The sequence below is a fragment of the Toxotes jaculatrix genome, chromosome 3 (genome assembly GCF_017976425.1).
Source record: "Toxotes jaculatrix isolate fToxJac2 chromosome 3, fToxJac2.pri, whole genome shotgun sequence".
NCBI classification, from domain to species: Eukaryota; Metazoa; Chordata; class Actinopteri; family Toxotidae; genus Toxotes; species Toxotes jaculatrix.
Window position 1 is genome coordinate 11,847,818 of NC_054396.1, and position 15,639 is coordinate 11,863,456.

Sequence of the window (15,639 nt, forward strand, 5' to 3'; positions counted from 1 at the left end):
ACTGGAAAGAACCTGCTCTGCTGTGTGCCACTGCAGCTGACACACATAAATCTCCAATGCATGAGCAGCTCCTCTGTCACACACACATGCACACATCAAACATCCGTGCACACTTATTAGACCCAGCCACTTATTCTCATTGTGAAGGAAATGGAGGGAAGCCAAAATAAATAAATAAACAAATAAACAAACGTGAAACAACTGTGCATAATTCAACTGCCTGACTTTTCATTTTGGTGGTGCACCTCTTTCTCTGCCAGCCAGTGAGTCGTCAAATGTGTGTTTGCGTAATCCTGGCCAATTCAAACAGTTTTGTTACGGTAAAGAATGGAGGATTAGCTTATGGAGCTTCAAAGCCAAATATAGAAAACGCATGTAAGGGTTTATAGGCACATCAAAGAATAAGGATGGAGAATACATTAGGCTGCAGTTTCCATCTTCCATCTCACACGCTCCGTCTTGCTTTTGACTTTTTTCCATTGAAGGAGGAGGAAGCAATATGATGCTTAGGCTGGTGCAGTTAAATAGAACGTTGGACTTCATTGGCATTAAAGCCATCTTTTAGTTTTTTCTTGTACAAATGGTAGCATATGTGTTGGAAAGTTGGCAGTGGATGTTGTTTTTTTATATTTAACATCTTGAAAAAAAAAAGCTTAAAAAATCCGAGCTGGAGAATCAATTGCTGAGTGACAGAACCCGAGGGCGGCTGGAATGATTGTGTTTGAATACCTCTTATGCAATTAGGATGTTGTTATTTTGACTGTGTGGCCCTAAATGCAGGGATTATGCTGCAGTTTGGCAATTGCAATATTAAAATATCTTCAGGGTTTTATAACCCACACGGTATGGTTATGAAATAGGCTTTTAACATTGTAAAGTGCTGAGGAGGAGGTGGCACATAGGGGTGCAAATAAGCAAGAGTGGATTTGAAAACTGTAAACATGCCTGAAGAGGAATGAGATGGATTTAACATATGCTTAGGAAAACAGTGCAGACTAATTATGTAACAGTTCATATGAGATGGTCTTAAAAGTTCACCAGACAAAATAAGGTGAGTGTGTGTTTCTGAGCGCGTACCGCCCTTGTTTGTGTGTTTTGTCGTCCCAGTTGCAGCGGCCGGTGGCCGGTTCCCAGCAGATCTAGGAGGATTTTAGCTTTATCCCCATAACTGGATGATAATCTTGTGTGGAATCCAGCGCTGCCTCCGGGGAGCGTAGCCTGTGCAGGACTGACATCACCACCTGGACACCAGCACACACAAACACACACCACACACACACACACACACACACACACACACACACACACACACACACACACACACACACACACACACACACACACACACACACACACACACACACACACACACACACAGTTCGAGTCATAAGCTCCTCTGTGCACACAGAGAATGGGTTTATAGTTAGTGCAACCATCTGGGGACTACGTTCATAACATAAAAGTGATTGTTGTCTGTGACTGCACAGGCACCTTTTTCTGTATTCAGATAAAAAAACAAACAAACAACTGTTTATTATGATCAGGATAAAGAAGGATGTGAAAACTTCCATATGGCCAAACAATACAGTTACCTTTCAAAGGTGTGTGTCACGAGTTGTGAGATAGTTAACTGAACAGTGTTTGTGTTATATTGGGAAATAATTTGCTGCGGTGTAGACATGACTGTCACTGGCAAACAGTTTGTCAATTTGTTTCCCTTCACATAGGAACATGAGTCATGGATAATGAAGAGGATGAAGGTTTGGAAAGGTTGGAGTGTAGATCTGAATCCTGCCTATAATAAACACTGCCAACTCCACTGCTGTAGTGGCACTGGACATGTGGTGAAGTTGCTTTTCGTCTAGATCATTTAGAGTAGTCCGGCAGAAACCTGGCTGTATCAGCATGTTAGAGGAAAGTGAACTGACAAGAGATGGTGGTAATGATCCAAAAGACATATTGACAAGAAGACAGAGAGAGAGTGAAACTGAGGAGGAACATTCACAGGGCATCATGTATTTCAGTCTCTCTTTTTGAAGAACTCTGACTCAGCAGGAGAGGGAAGTGAGCAGAGCCTAACTTCCCAGTCCCATCTAAACCAGAGCAAGTAAACTCCATCTTCTGCTGGAACATAATAACCTCTGCAGGAGTTTCGACCTTCGACCTCAAGGTGGTTAAAACGGTGGCCCCTCCTCTCCGTCATGGGGGCAGTCTGCCTCTGTTTATTGCAGTTTAACGGATCTCAGATGTCCCCGCTGGCAGTCGGTGCGCCTCAGGTTTGTAATCTTTACTGCCCGCTGTGGGTGTGCCGCAGGGCGGGGCCAAAAGGTCCAATTGAGCCCGCTGATTGGTCACTAAGGTACAATGAAGGGAGTGCTAATTCAGCAGTTGGACGTAGTGCCTGTCAATCGAACTCCCATTATGCTGCCTTCAGGGACTGCTCGTATTGTTGTCTTATCGTAGAAAGTGCCGTTGAGTAAGGAAAACGACTTCCTCGTTCAGTTTACCTTTGTGCAGTGGTGGAATTTACAAGTACATGGAAAGTACGTTTACTCAAGTACATTTAAATACAAAATTGAGGTACTTGTACGTTACTTAATTATTTCCATTTTATGTTACGTTTACTACATTTTAGATCCAATTATTGTACTTTTTTACTGCTCCATTACATTTAATTAGCCAGGTGTAGAATCATACTTTACTACCTTTATTACTACCTTTTTGTTCCATTATGGACGCATCATTTATAAAATCATGTTTGGAAGTATGTTTTGCATTTGCACAGCGTAACTCAGCAGCTAAGAAAGCATTGCATCTCTCAGTCTCCATGGTAACAGATTTCTGGTTGAGTGTTGTAAGCGGTGAACTACTCTACTCGCCATTTTCCCATCTTATATTATTTCAGGGTACAAAAATAAGCTCTGTAACTCTTTGTAGTGAAGAGTTGGTCAGCAAGTATTTGATCTGGGAGAGGCCACGGCCTACCCAAAGAAAGATTCAACTGTAAATTCAAAGTTCCCGACAGTCCCTGAAGGCGGCGTTACCCCCTACAGTTTACGGTCTCGGCTCATTCAGCGTGATCTCTCTCTCTCTCTCTCTCAGAGGAGCGCTGTGGTTTGTGAGCGGCGCTCATATGCTTCCCTCATACGCACTTTAAACAGGATGTAGCGACTGAGACAGACTACGGAAAGAGAAAAAGCGGGTCAAACACTGCGATGTGACAAACACCGGGGAGCCAGAAATGACCGCCACCGCGGAGGTGAAGAAGCAGACAGGAGGAGTTCCGATGAGGGTCCTGGTCAGGTCTTGACGGCTGCTCCCGCTGACCTGAGACACCCAGCACCGTCGCAGCGCCGCACGGTTTACACACACCGAAAACCCCTACATAGCCCAAATAGTCCACATCCCGTCGGCGAACCTTGAAAGCGATAATGGCGAGCCAGGGTGACTGCTGTGTGAAGGTTGCACTGAGGTAAGTCTCCGACGTCTGTCTGCTGGAAATCTGCCGACCTTAGCACACACATCACATTGTGTCTGTGCCTCCTGGCGATCAATTAAACGCAGCCCGCACACCTACTACAGTCTCATTTTACTGTTCACCCTCCTTAATGTCTCTGCTGATTGTAGGACACAGTAGGTTAGAGAGCTGCAGACGAGAGGGTATTACACCTTGTTTTGTAAGACATGGGTGGTGCTCTGCACAGTATTGATAAGGCAGAGCATGTGTTCGCGCCACGCTATCTCCATATGACTGTTTTCATGTTGGAAGGGCACAGGTTCTCCATAGAAATAGTCTGTCTGATGTGAAGCAGTGGCTCGCATTCTGGATTTAACATTGGGGTGAAGTGACAAGGACAGCTGCAGCCAGGTGCAGGGAGGAGAATGGGCGTTTCTCTCCAAACCAATTTTTGTATTATCATTCTCACAGGCAGCTACCTGCAGTCTCACCTTATCCTAACCTAATAGACTTTAGTGAACACCTCACATGTGCATGGCTGAGTTAGATTTATAATCAGGTTTTGAAAGCAGAGGGTTTGCATTTTTTTTTTAGATCCTGCCTCTGCAAATGAATCGAGCACAAAGAGATGCTCTCCTTCAGAGCTGTGTTATTCACTGCCTTTGTTGGAAGTGCCCCCCCCCAAAGCTCAGGCAGCACAGCAGCATTTTGGATTCGCATATGAGGGGGTATAAGTAGCCTTATCGATTGTATGGGCCAATGCTAAATGCAAATTGAAAGCAAGCCTGTAAATGTGCATGTACTGGCACTTGCTGGGTGGCAGTCTCTGAAATTGGAAGGGATGACTTGAGTGTGAGTGGGGCTGCGTCTGTAGTCGTTCTCATTTTATGGTGTGTGTGTGTGTGGAGCTGAGGTGGTGGTCTGACAGACCGACTGTTCTTTTGACTCAGCACCTCCCAAACTCTGTCCCATCAGCTAATGAATCCCAATCAGTCATACTGTCTCCTGATGAGGGTCCTTTATGAGATTGTTGCGCAGAGAACGAAACTTGGAAAATCGTTACACCATCTCTTATTGTACAAATGTAAAGCAGCTGCACCAAAGTAACAGTAAAATTAAACTATTCTTCACCATGGTCCCCCTTTGAGGTCCTCAGACCCCACTTTGGGATCCATTGATTGAACTTAGTGGGGGTTGAGGATGGGGGTCGACCCAGTAGAGTACCTTGCAACCGATTGCCCCATTTCCCCAGGGGAGGTCTCAGAGTGACTTTTCAATCAGCCACTGAGTGAATCTCTTTTGTGCTTGTTCACAGCTTCAACTGTAACAGGAAGTGGTGAGGGAGGAGTTGCCAAAAAAGCAAAAAAAAAAAAAAAGGGTGACAAGCGAGACAGCTGGTAGCTGCTGCTCAACTGAAGTTATTGATTTAAGTCTGGAGAGCGACTCAGAGGCTGTTTGATGGAGTGTAACTGAATGAGTGAAGGTGACAGATATCACGACACAGAGCACATGTATATCTGTGTGTTAACACCCGCTGAACTCAGATTTACCCGAACAAAACAGGGTCAGATCGGCAGATCAGTTTTATTAGAATGAACTTCACATAGTAATTTAACAGAGTTTGTCTAATTACATGGCTGTGCTGGTGGGCGAGCTTGCACAGCTCCTTTTCATCATGTGTGATCTGTGTGTGTGTGTGTGTGTGTGTGTGTGTGTGTATTTACATGCCCTGTAAATGCCACCAAAAGTGTCTGTGTATTTGACAGGAAATGGGAAGCACACAAATAAACACACGGAGAAGGATAACTTCCTGCCGTACAGCGTCGGTTTTCCCAACGACCATATTCTTTTTTTTTCCCAGAGAAAGTCAGCCGCTGATAAGAGAGGATGGTGTTTAATTGCTCCCATGTTGTGCAGCCCTCGGGCAGGCTGCATAAAGAGCACATCGTCTCTGAGTGGTTTGTGTGTGCATGTGTGAGTATGCATTTAGAGGGCAATGAGGTTGTTGTGAGGGGCCAACCAACACACATGCAGTCTGAGTCGCCAGCATCCATTTCCTGAATGACTGCTCTGCCTTCCCTAAACAATGTCCATATAACCAGTGACATGACCTACAATCCTACACACACACACACACACACACTTAAGTCAATGGTTCTGCAGTGCAGTCAAGTCAAACATGACGAGATGCATGTAATGTAACTCCCTACTAAGTGGCCGTGGTTAAATTGCTTCTGGCTTGGCAGTTACTTCTTAATACAGCTGCATTCACTTATGAGATAAGCTATAAGAATGAGCAGACTCCTACATTTCACCCATTTGAATCCCCACACGTGTCCATACTCACACACAGACATACTTGCAGTTTCATATCACCTCGAGGGTGGCTCCTTTGCTCGTTGATCTTATGCTGAGTGCTGCATTCGCCAGAGATTGATAGGTTTATGCTAGGACTGGCTCTGAGTTACTATAAATGTCAATAAGTCACCTTTTGTGTGTGTGCATGTATATTGGGTGTAACTTAACATGAGAGTTATGAGCAGTCTGTAAATTTCCATTTGCATATCGATCTCTGTCCATTTCTCCTGCTCTCTCTCTGCAGCTCCGCCACTTACTCATTTCAGACCAGCGAACAACTTGTCTCACACCAAAGTGCTTAGTCAGCCTCCATCGTCGAGTATAAATAGATACAAAGACAAATCTGTTTAGTGCTTTTGTGGTCTTTGACCTTGTGATTGCTGAGGCTCCCTTCATCTAATTTGAGTTCTGTTGTCAGAATAATGACCTGAGGAATCACCAGTGAGGTCTTTTTCCAGTCAGGCGTGTTTCATGCATTTGTGGCTCCAGATGATGACACTAATGAGGTTGAATGAAAAAAAAAACATTCTGCAAATAGAGTACAAGATATTCAGTGTTCGTTCAGACACCACAGGTGGATGACCGGGGCATTTCTGGCAGTTGTGATGCAGAGCATTTTTGCTTCAGGCTGATGGCAGCTCAGCTGAGAAAAAGTATTAGCTTTGATCTCTTTGGCCCTCTCTGCTGACGTGTTGATCAAACAGTCCAAAACAGGATTGTGTAGAAACACAAAAATAATTTCTCCTAGATGCATAAATGCGCTGCAGACCTTCGCCACCCTATGACCAAAACACTGGCTTCAAAACAAAACTGGAGTAAGCGGAATACAACTGCGGAAGGGGGCCTCTCACAGCTGATACACAAAGGGAGTTAAAAAAAAAAGGTGGTGTTTTGTTGTTGGACGTATGTCCTGTGTGAGCCACCAGTCTCGCCTGTTTCCTGTGTGTGTGTTAGTTAAAATAGTTTGCTGCACAGGCTCTGTCTGGGTTACACACCTCCCCAGGGGGTTGCCTTTAAAAATGGCTGAACTTTGGTGGGAAACCGTGTGTCTGCTTACATGTGTGCCACTTACAGCAGGTTATCAGTCTACAGTACCGTATGTGCTGGTCACAGGGTAGTGCTGCATTGTAATCTCCTCATGAGCGCATTCTTACACTTGGTCTCAACATTCATGTGCCCTTCACTCTGCTTGCAGCAGATTTACATTCACCGGACAGGAAAAGTGAAAGCAGTTGTTCTTTGTTGATGGGAGTCGTCACTGAAGTTCTTTCTAATCACTGATTTGGCCTCAACCGAGGGAAGAGGAGCAGGAAACATGACAGAGCACACACCCAAGTTGGCCGTCCACAGCTGTGCATTGCTTCCTCTTCACGCTAGCCTGCTGGTCACTAGTTTTTTTCTTTGCCGTTGTTATTGTTGTTATTGCCCTTCGAACCTATTTGACCTAGCAGTGCTGTGTAAATGTCTTTTGTAGCAAGAGTGCTAAAGAAACAGCCCGTGTAGCGTTGCTCAGCACTGTGTACATGTGCTTGTAGAGGAAGAAAGAGGCCTCTGAAATGAGACATGAAAGTTTGTGGTAACAACGTGGATAAACGTTTAAACAGTATGACGTAGTGATCTGCAGAAAGCAATCAAGAATAAGAACAGTTCATCACAGTAACAGGCTTAAAAATAGTTCTGTTCATCACCTGTTTTCTAACTGTAGACCTGTTGCATAATCAGGCTCTGCAGGCTCAGGGGCTTTACTGGCTGATTGTAGCTGTCTGAGGAGGTGAAAAAGGGCTGGTTACGTTGCCAAGCACCGCTTCTTAATCCTGGTTTCCAAACAATAATATAACTCTTCTTAATGACACATCCTATGACAGGTGAATAATAGAGCTATTTTGATTGTGTTTCTAGGATGGCCAGGTGTTAAGATCCCGTCAGGGTTGAATTTATTACCCCACACCTTGTGTATTTAAACTAATAGATCAAAAAAATATTCAGGACATGGCATGGCCTTTGGTCTTAAAATGAGTTGTGCAACTGGTCTGTTGATTAACTTCTCCCTGTTGAGTGCATCAGCACTCCCGAATGGTGTGCTGCCGTTGCAGAATAACTTCCTGTGAGCTTGCTGCTGGACTATCCACACTTCCTGTTCACTTCCTGCTTCGTGAGCTGCCGATGTGCCCGCAGACATGATTCAGTTGAGACTGAATGCTCGGCAAAAGTGTTCAATTGAAAGAAAATGGACTTGGGGTCAAGCCTTGGACCTTTGTTTCTCTTCTGTGACCAAAAAGGCCTGTTGGTGAAATAAGTTGATTCAGAGTGTGCTAACTGTATTCTCTGATCACAACACGTCATCTCAAACTTCCCTCTAGATGTTTGCCTCATCCTTTTTATTTTCTCTTGCTCAAGCTCGTCTTCACTGTGAGCAAAATAAAGCGTGAAACTGTGACCAAAATGCTGGAATGTAACCAGCTCCCCCTCCAGCTCCTTCCACCTCCCATTCGCCCACTGTTGCATGTGCACACGCAGATGCACACACTCAGATCTGTGTTTATTTGAATTCATCCATTTGAATTCAGCGAGGAATGAAAGGCGCTTCAGTCTGGACATTTGCATTTTTCTGTTATCAGTGTCTCATCATATGTCAGCTGGAGCAGGCCTTCTAAACAGTCCTAACTATTATCATTTATGCTGCGTAGACACAAGAAAACCTTTGTTACAAACTGAATGGCCTGCAGAGAAAATAATTAATTTCCTCCTTTTTTAGCTTTAAATACGTTTCTCTTCAAACCCTCTGTGGTCTGCATATTTTGATAAACCGTATAACTAATTTGTGTGTGTTGACGCTGTTGTGGTCACTTGTAAATCTCAGGGGACCTCTGTGTGTGCATATTTGAGTGTGTGTGTGTGTGTGTGTGTGTGTGAGTGTGGGGGGGTGAGGCGTAGCAGAGGCCCTTTAAACAGAGCACCTCTCGGGTGAGCGTAGACAGAGGACACAGTGTGAATGAGTCTGATGTCACTGCAGGTCTTTGTGCTCTGTGCTGAGCTTGCACACACACACACACACCCACACACCCACAGATAAAGACACACTGGGCAAGGGCAAAGAATTGAAGGGTAAGTAGGGATGAAGCCCAGGCTGTATTTTTTATAGAGTATGGTAGAGAGGAAGGGGTAAAGAGGGGGGGGTTGAAGAGTCAAATGCTGATGTCTTTGTTGTTTCATAAACTGCCCTCCCTCTTTTGAAAAGAGCCATGCTTCCTGCAATTCAATGTAACAAATAAAAAGAAAAATCAAAGACAAAAAGAGACAGAGGAGGGTAGTAGGTAGAGGACGGGTGGGAGGGAGTGGATAAAGGAGCAAGTGTCTCGTCTGTTGTTAAAAGGGCTACTGTAGCATGCAAATATGAGCTCTTGGCCAAACATGCAGTCAGTGTGTGTCTGCAAGGGTGCACCCATGCATCCATGTGTGCATGTGTCTGAGCATCGTCTGTATGAATAATTCGGGCACAGCTGCACGTGCTTGCCATATTCCCGCAGAGGGAAGAAGAGGCAGAGAGTTAGAGGCCCTCAGGTGTTGTGTCTAGACTGTAAAGAGTTTATTTACTTCTCTATTTGAATGATGAATGTTTTTTAAAACGTTCAAAAATTAAATTGTCTTCTGCTTTTTTAATCAGTACACTAGAAGTATAACCTGACTTGTATCAGCTAGAGAGTGAAGAGTGAAGAGAAGTGAAGTTCAAGAACTGTACTTCCTCCAACTGGCATTAATCACTTTTGTGTCTTATTATATTTTCTAAAACATATGCTTAAACACAGACACACACACACACACCTTTTCTTGGCCTCTGAAATTCCCTCTGAATCAGTTCACATGCTAAGCAGGTCAGCACTTCTGTGGAGGAGCTTTACTGTGCTCCTTCTTTTCTGTGTCCATCTGAAACGGATTTATTCAGATTTACAGTGGTTTTCCTTCTGAGGTAATTTCAGTGAATTTTATGTAGCCTTTCATGAACAGAAGAATTGGCATTTGGAAGTATAGATAATGTAGACCAAACAAAAGATGTGTAGATCTGTGAATGTGTTCCAGATATGTGCTGTGTGTTTGCTTCCATGCTTCAGTCGAGCTGTAGGCAGTGTCTGCAAGGGTGGTGTGGCTGTGTGTGACGCCAGCTGGCCCATAATCACCTTCAGTGCTAAGTAGCTTAATTACTGCTGGGGTTTTTGTCTGAGTTTGTTGTGTGTTGTTGTGTGTGAATGGAGAGAGATGACAGCAGGGCCAGGCTTTAAAACTGCTGAATTCACTAAAATTTATCTGCCCTATAATTTAATTTGTACAGTATAATTTTAGTAAAATTTGATTTCTCCAAAACCTTAGTTTAAGACCACAAGCCTGTCTAATGACACGCTCATCAGCATGTGCTTTGTGCTGTGTTTACTGCTAATTAGCATGTATTAGCATGCTAGCACACTCAACCAAGATGGTGAGCATTATACCTAACATGCTTATAAATATCAACATGCTAGCATTGTGGTTGTTGCTAATGTTAGCATTTAGCTCAAAGCCTTTTAGTACCATTGATGCTCAAGCTTATTTTAAAAATTCAAATATATAGAATTAAGGCTTTGTTTTTTAAATAATGTATAATACATAGAGTAAGCTATTGGCTAATCCATGTACGCTGTTGCAGAGAAGCTAATTAGCTGTATCATTTGCTAACTGAAAAGAGTAGGTCACTTGGTGTTCCTTCACATCAGCTGTGTGTCAGCAGGTTTTTGTACACTACATCAACATTATATCATTTGATTTCACTGATTAGCACCGACTCATGTTTTTAATGTGCACAAAAGCAAAGCAAAAGTGCTATGAAGAAGCGCCTGGAAACACTAGCTGGTTGTGTTGGCAGCGCTCTGCTACCACTGTAATATTAGTATCCAGGGAAAATAAGTGACTGAGAGCAGTGATCCAACTGAAGCACTAGCCACATTTTGCTATAGCTCATTATCTTGTCTTCATCACCATTTGCTTCATCATACTAATAATCGTTGTTCCAGGGTCACAGCCCATTTTTGATCTCCTGACGTCATACACCTCTGTGCAGACATTTTAGGAGAATAGACATATGTGTGTATATCTGACAGAAAAGATAGGTCTTCAGCCCCTGGCTAAGTTCACATACCTACAGACAGACAGACATGGTGGCTGGCTACATTAGCACTCATGCTAAATGCTGTCTGACAGAGTGGGAGACTGTGCTGGTGGTAATGCTAACCAGCCCTCCAGGGAGGCAGACAGACAAGCAGAGTCATGGCAGCAGTCTCAGGCTTAGCTGTGTGTGTTGTACACTGTGTGTGAAGGAAAAAGGTGAACACAGCCACGTATTTTGGCAACCTTGTGTATGTGTGTGTATATGTTTGACTTTTGGCCTTTATATTGTTGAAATAATACCACCTCAATGTACAATTTTTTTGTGGTTGTATGTGCTGCAGTTGGCTTCCTCTTTTTAAAAAAGTTTTCTTAGCCTCTTGATTTAAACCATTGGTGGCAAGTGTGAACATCACACATGAAAACATCAGCCTCACGTGATAGATTTACATGTGAGGACATGGTTTATCACATGGCAAAAACAATTTCACATGTAAGCAAATCACGTTACAGGCACATAGGTCATACACGCACCTTTTTTTTTGTAAGGGTCCTAAACTCTGGATAATTAAAAGCAAAGCATTCTCAACCACATTTTTGGCTCCTTGTTAAGGAAGGGCTGTTTCTTTGGCTTTGTTCCTTTTATGAACTCCCTGCTGGGTCTCCCTGTGCCGCTGCCGTAATTTACTGGCACAACAAATCAATCAACATAGTTTGTGGACAGTCAGTCAAATATGTTCGTAACATTATCCAGACTATAGGTGTATACATGGTGGCCTATACTGAAATTATACAGAGTTATGGTGCTGAGAAGCACTTTGGCTAAAAACATCCAGTATCCATCAAGAAAACAAAAGTTATCTTAATGGCCAGTGCTTCCTCTTTCAGACGGTCGAAGCTAACTGGAAGCAGAAATTGGCCAGTACCTCTGTGACCTTGACAAGGCTGTCTGTCATGAAAATGTAGGAAAGGAAGCTAATTTGATTCTTTCACGTGCCTCCACCTCCCCCCGTGGAGCAGCAGACAGAGCAGACGAGGGGTGGCGGGTGGAGGGGAAATGAGGAGGGGGTGGATGATGAGGAAGTGGGGTGGGGATTGACCCAGAATCAGCTCCAATGGTGCGGACTGATGTGCTCCTGTAACAATGAGAGATGTTCGTCTGAAACTGAATGATGGTTGGCTGTCTTTGACAGTGATGAGAATTTTTTGTTTTTTTTAACTGAGTAGCACAGTTTACTGACTGCGTTTTGATCAATACTAAAGAAAAAAATGTCACTGGTTTTACAGTAATTGTATAATTCCTCTTTGCTTTCACCATTTTTACGATTATCTATATGAATAATAGCATTATATAGCTACATATTCAGGTGAATTACTGACCTCATACATCAAAGACCTTTTAGCGTGAGGAGTGTTTTGTCTGTGAGAAGCCTGAGGGCAGGGCAAATAAATGCGGTCTATGATGGCGCCTTTCACAGCTGATTTTTCATGTGTAGCCCTGCTCAGCTTTCCTCACTTCTCTGTTGCTTGTTACCTCATATTATCAGCATAAAAATGGGATATTTGAGACCTTTAAGTCTCCCAAAGATTCTGCTCTTAGCTCTTGGCTTCATCCCTCATTATGTCTTTGATGTGCTGGTTTGTTGTCATGGGGCATGGTTATCTATTCATTCTATCAATTACAAGGACAATGGACAAACAGAAAGCAGCGAGGCCACAGTGGTGTATTTAGACAGGCCTTAAACTTAGGATGACAGTGAGTGTCTTTTGAAAATAAATTCCTGGCAGACAAGGTGAGAGATTACAGCTCAGTTCTTTGATCGTTCTTGAACAGTCGACCTAGCTCTTTCCAGACAATGTAGGACAACTCTGTCCCTGAAGTCTGGCTCGGTTAAGAAAACGCTCATGTTAACATCGATGAACCAGTTCGCTCATTCGCGCTCAAGCGTGCGACACTGCATGCTAACACAACCAGTCAAACCAATGAGCACAGAGTATGTGAGTCCTACCAATCCTACCAATCGGCAGCAGTGCCTCAGGCTACAGGGTCGCCAGTCTGTGAGGTTAGTTCGATGGATAAGGTTAATACGAAGGCTTTGCACAGTGGCTCGTGCGCATCATATGCCTGGGTGTGGTGGTGAATAAAATGCTAGTACAACAACAGAAGAAGAATGGGTAAAAAAAAAAGGCTGTCAGTCTAATGCAGAAGTCAGAAAATATCGTCTGTTGATGTGTTTTTTGTTTATGTATGTTTTCACTTGTGTTTCCATGTTGGACAGGGTTCAGCAGAGAACAGCAGTTAATCCTTACAGTGTAGCAGAATGAACTGGTAAAAATCTAACTTGAAAAATGCCAAACACTTGATCAAAATAGTTTGGGATTATTTTTTTGGTCATTCAGCGAGTTGATTAATTGACCAATTGTTTAAGCTCTGGCTTGCATGCACATAAACGTACATGAGGCTGATTCACATGACATAATTTTATATTACCTATAATACGTAGCCTATACAGTGGCCTTGTGGAGGCACTGAATCTCACCAGGCATGGCTCTCTGGGAGAAACAGCACGTGTGTATCAGTGCGACAAAGCAGACGCCAAATGGGAGTGGCAGAAGGTTTCTGCTCCGAGTCTGCCTGCTGCCACCTGGGCAAGCCAGCTGTCCACACCCAGCGCCAGCCTCTTGTGACCACTGTCCCACTTCCTCTACACACGCTTATGAATGTTTGCTTAAAATGCTTAGTGTCCTCTTTGCTTTTCCATTTATTTATTCCACGCTTAGTCGGCTCGCCCCTCCTTTTACTTCATGCATCACTGCTTCAGTTTCTCCAAGTGGTCTGTATTAGTGCTTTGTATTCCAGTGGTCTCACCTGAGCCTTTACCTTCATAACCCTGCTGCTTCTGTCTCCACTTGTCTCTATTATATTGTTATCCTAAATCAGAGGCCAAGGTCGTGGCTAGCTGAATGGCATTTCTTACCCCTCATTCACTTTTATTTGATGCCAGATTATTTCATTCATAGCTAACATGAGTGTACCTTGCCAGGGACAAGGCACAGTCAGGTGCCCATTGCTAATCCCTGCCATCCCCTTAGAGAGTGTTGGACCAGCACATGACCTTCTGAATGTGAGTGTGTGTGCATGTGTGTGTGTTTGGCTTCTGGCCGGTTAGTATGCTGTGATGTTGGGCCCATGTGGAGAACTGGAGACCAAAGCGAGAGACAGATTTTGTAGTGAATGGCCTGCTTCCATAGCCCGCTATGGGAGAGTGTCTGTTGTTATAACACTCATGTACAGACACTTAACTGATTACTACAAGGGCACAGACATTATGGGAAAGGTGTCTTGGATGGATTGTGATGGATGGAGCAGCAGAGGAATGGGGAGACGGAGAGATGAGAAGACAGTTGATGGTTTTATGTGCGGAATTGGTGCAGACAACTGATCCAGAAAATCAATGGGAGCACTGATTAAATGGGCAGCAGGACAGAAATGCCTACTGTAGCTCAATAATCAAAAATGGTGCCTTTCAGCTGTACACTGCTTATGTTTCATGGAAGAGGTTGGTATTACAGTAACTCTCGAACGAATAGGCTTTAATCAGTGAAAGCTTTAAGATAGCTCTAATCAGAAATCTTAATTTCTCAGTCAGCCAAACTGCTGTACATCAACTAATTAGGATCCAAAACACTTCTTATTAAAATTATTCTTGATGTTTGTGATTACATTTACGAGATGGCATATTTTAAAATGATGGACTGAAAGCCATGCTCACAGCAGTCCACCACTTTGGTCCAAACTTAAATATCTCAAGGATGGATTCCCATTAAGTTTTGTACCAAAATTCATGGCCCCAAGAGGGTTAAGCCTATTGACTTTGATGATACCTTGACTTTTCCCCTACTGCCACCAGACGGTTGACTTAGTGGATTTGAGTGAAATGTCTCTTGTGAAACAACTCTTCAACAGATTGCCTTGAAATCTGGTTCAAATATTCAAATTCACCACAGGATAGATTCTTCCTCTTCTTCTTCTTATCATCATTATTATTGTTGTTATTAAGCTTAATTTTTTTTCTTTAGCTTTTATGATCCCTTATTGGGTCAAAAATCAGCCCAGGATGAAAATCACTCATTTCATGAGTCATACTGGCCAAATAATCTAACCTGATTGGTTGATCTTTAAAAAAAAAAAAAAGTGCATCCCTCCATTCTCATCCATTCTGTTTTGTTACTCATTTTCTTAAATAGGGTTTCTTCCAGTTTTGGCCTTAGCCAGTGGTCTGCCACCCCTCCATCCACACTGATGCACCTCGGGGCCTCTCTCATTTCATCCCACAGTCACTGATATGCCCACAGCTCCTAACCCAAAATAGGCCAAGCCAATTTCCTGGGTTCTCAGGGCTTTTCATGTCAAACATGCGACGAGCTTCATGAATTGCCATTTTATCCCCCCTCTCTTGTTCTCGTTCTCATTTTTCCTTTTCCCTTGCTCCCTCCGTCTTTCTGTTTGCTTGACTCTTTCAAGAGCTGAACAAGAAAAAGGCAGGTTCAGTGGGAGAGCAACTGAGAGATAAATGGTTCAAAGAGCGTTAATCTGCTCCACCTCGACAGCTTTTCAGAAGTTTTGTATCAGGTGTACAGTGTGACAAAGACTGCTATCACGTGTTGCCGGGACATGTCCAAAGGCTTCC

At 43.5% G+C, this 15,639-nt stretch overlaps 1 protein-coding gene across 5 annotated transcripts in view; it reads left to right on the forward strand.

Moving 5' to 3' along the window:
• Positions 1 to 3,165: 3,165 nt before the first annotated feature.
• kif21b (kinesin family member 21B) overlaps positions 3,166 to 15,639 on the forward strand; it is a 60,305-nt gene continuing 47,831 nt past the window's right edge. For all 5 annotated transcript variants that reach the window (XM_041033962.1, XM_041033964.1, XM_041033963.1 and 2 more), the window contains exon 1: positions 3,166 to 3,472. In XM_041033962.1, coding sequence (XP_040889896.1) covers positions 3,432 to 3,472 — 41 coding nt within the window. In that variant the 5' untranslated portion in view covers positions 3,166 to 3,431. The remainder of the gene's footprint in view (positions 3,473 to 15,639) is intronic.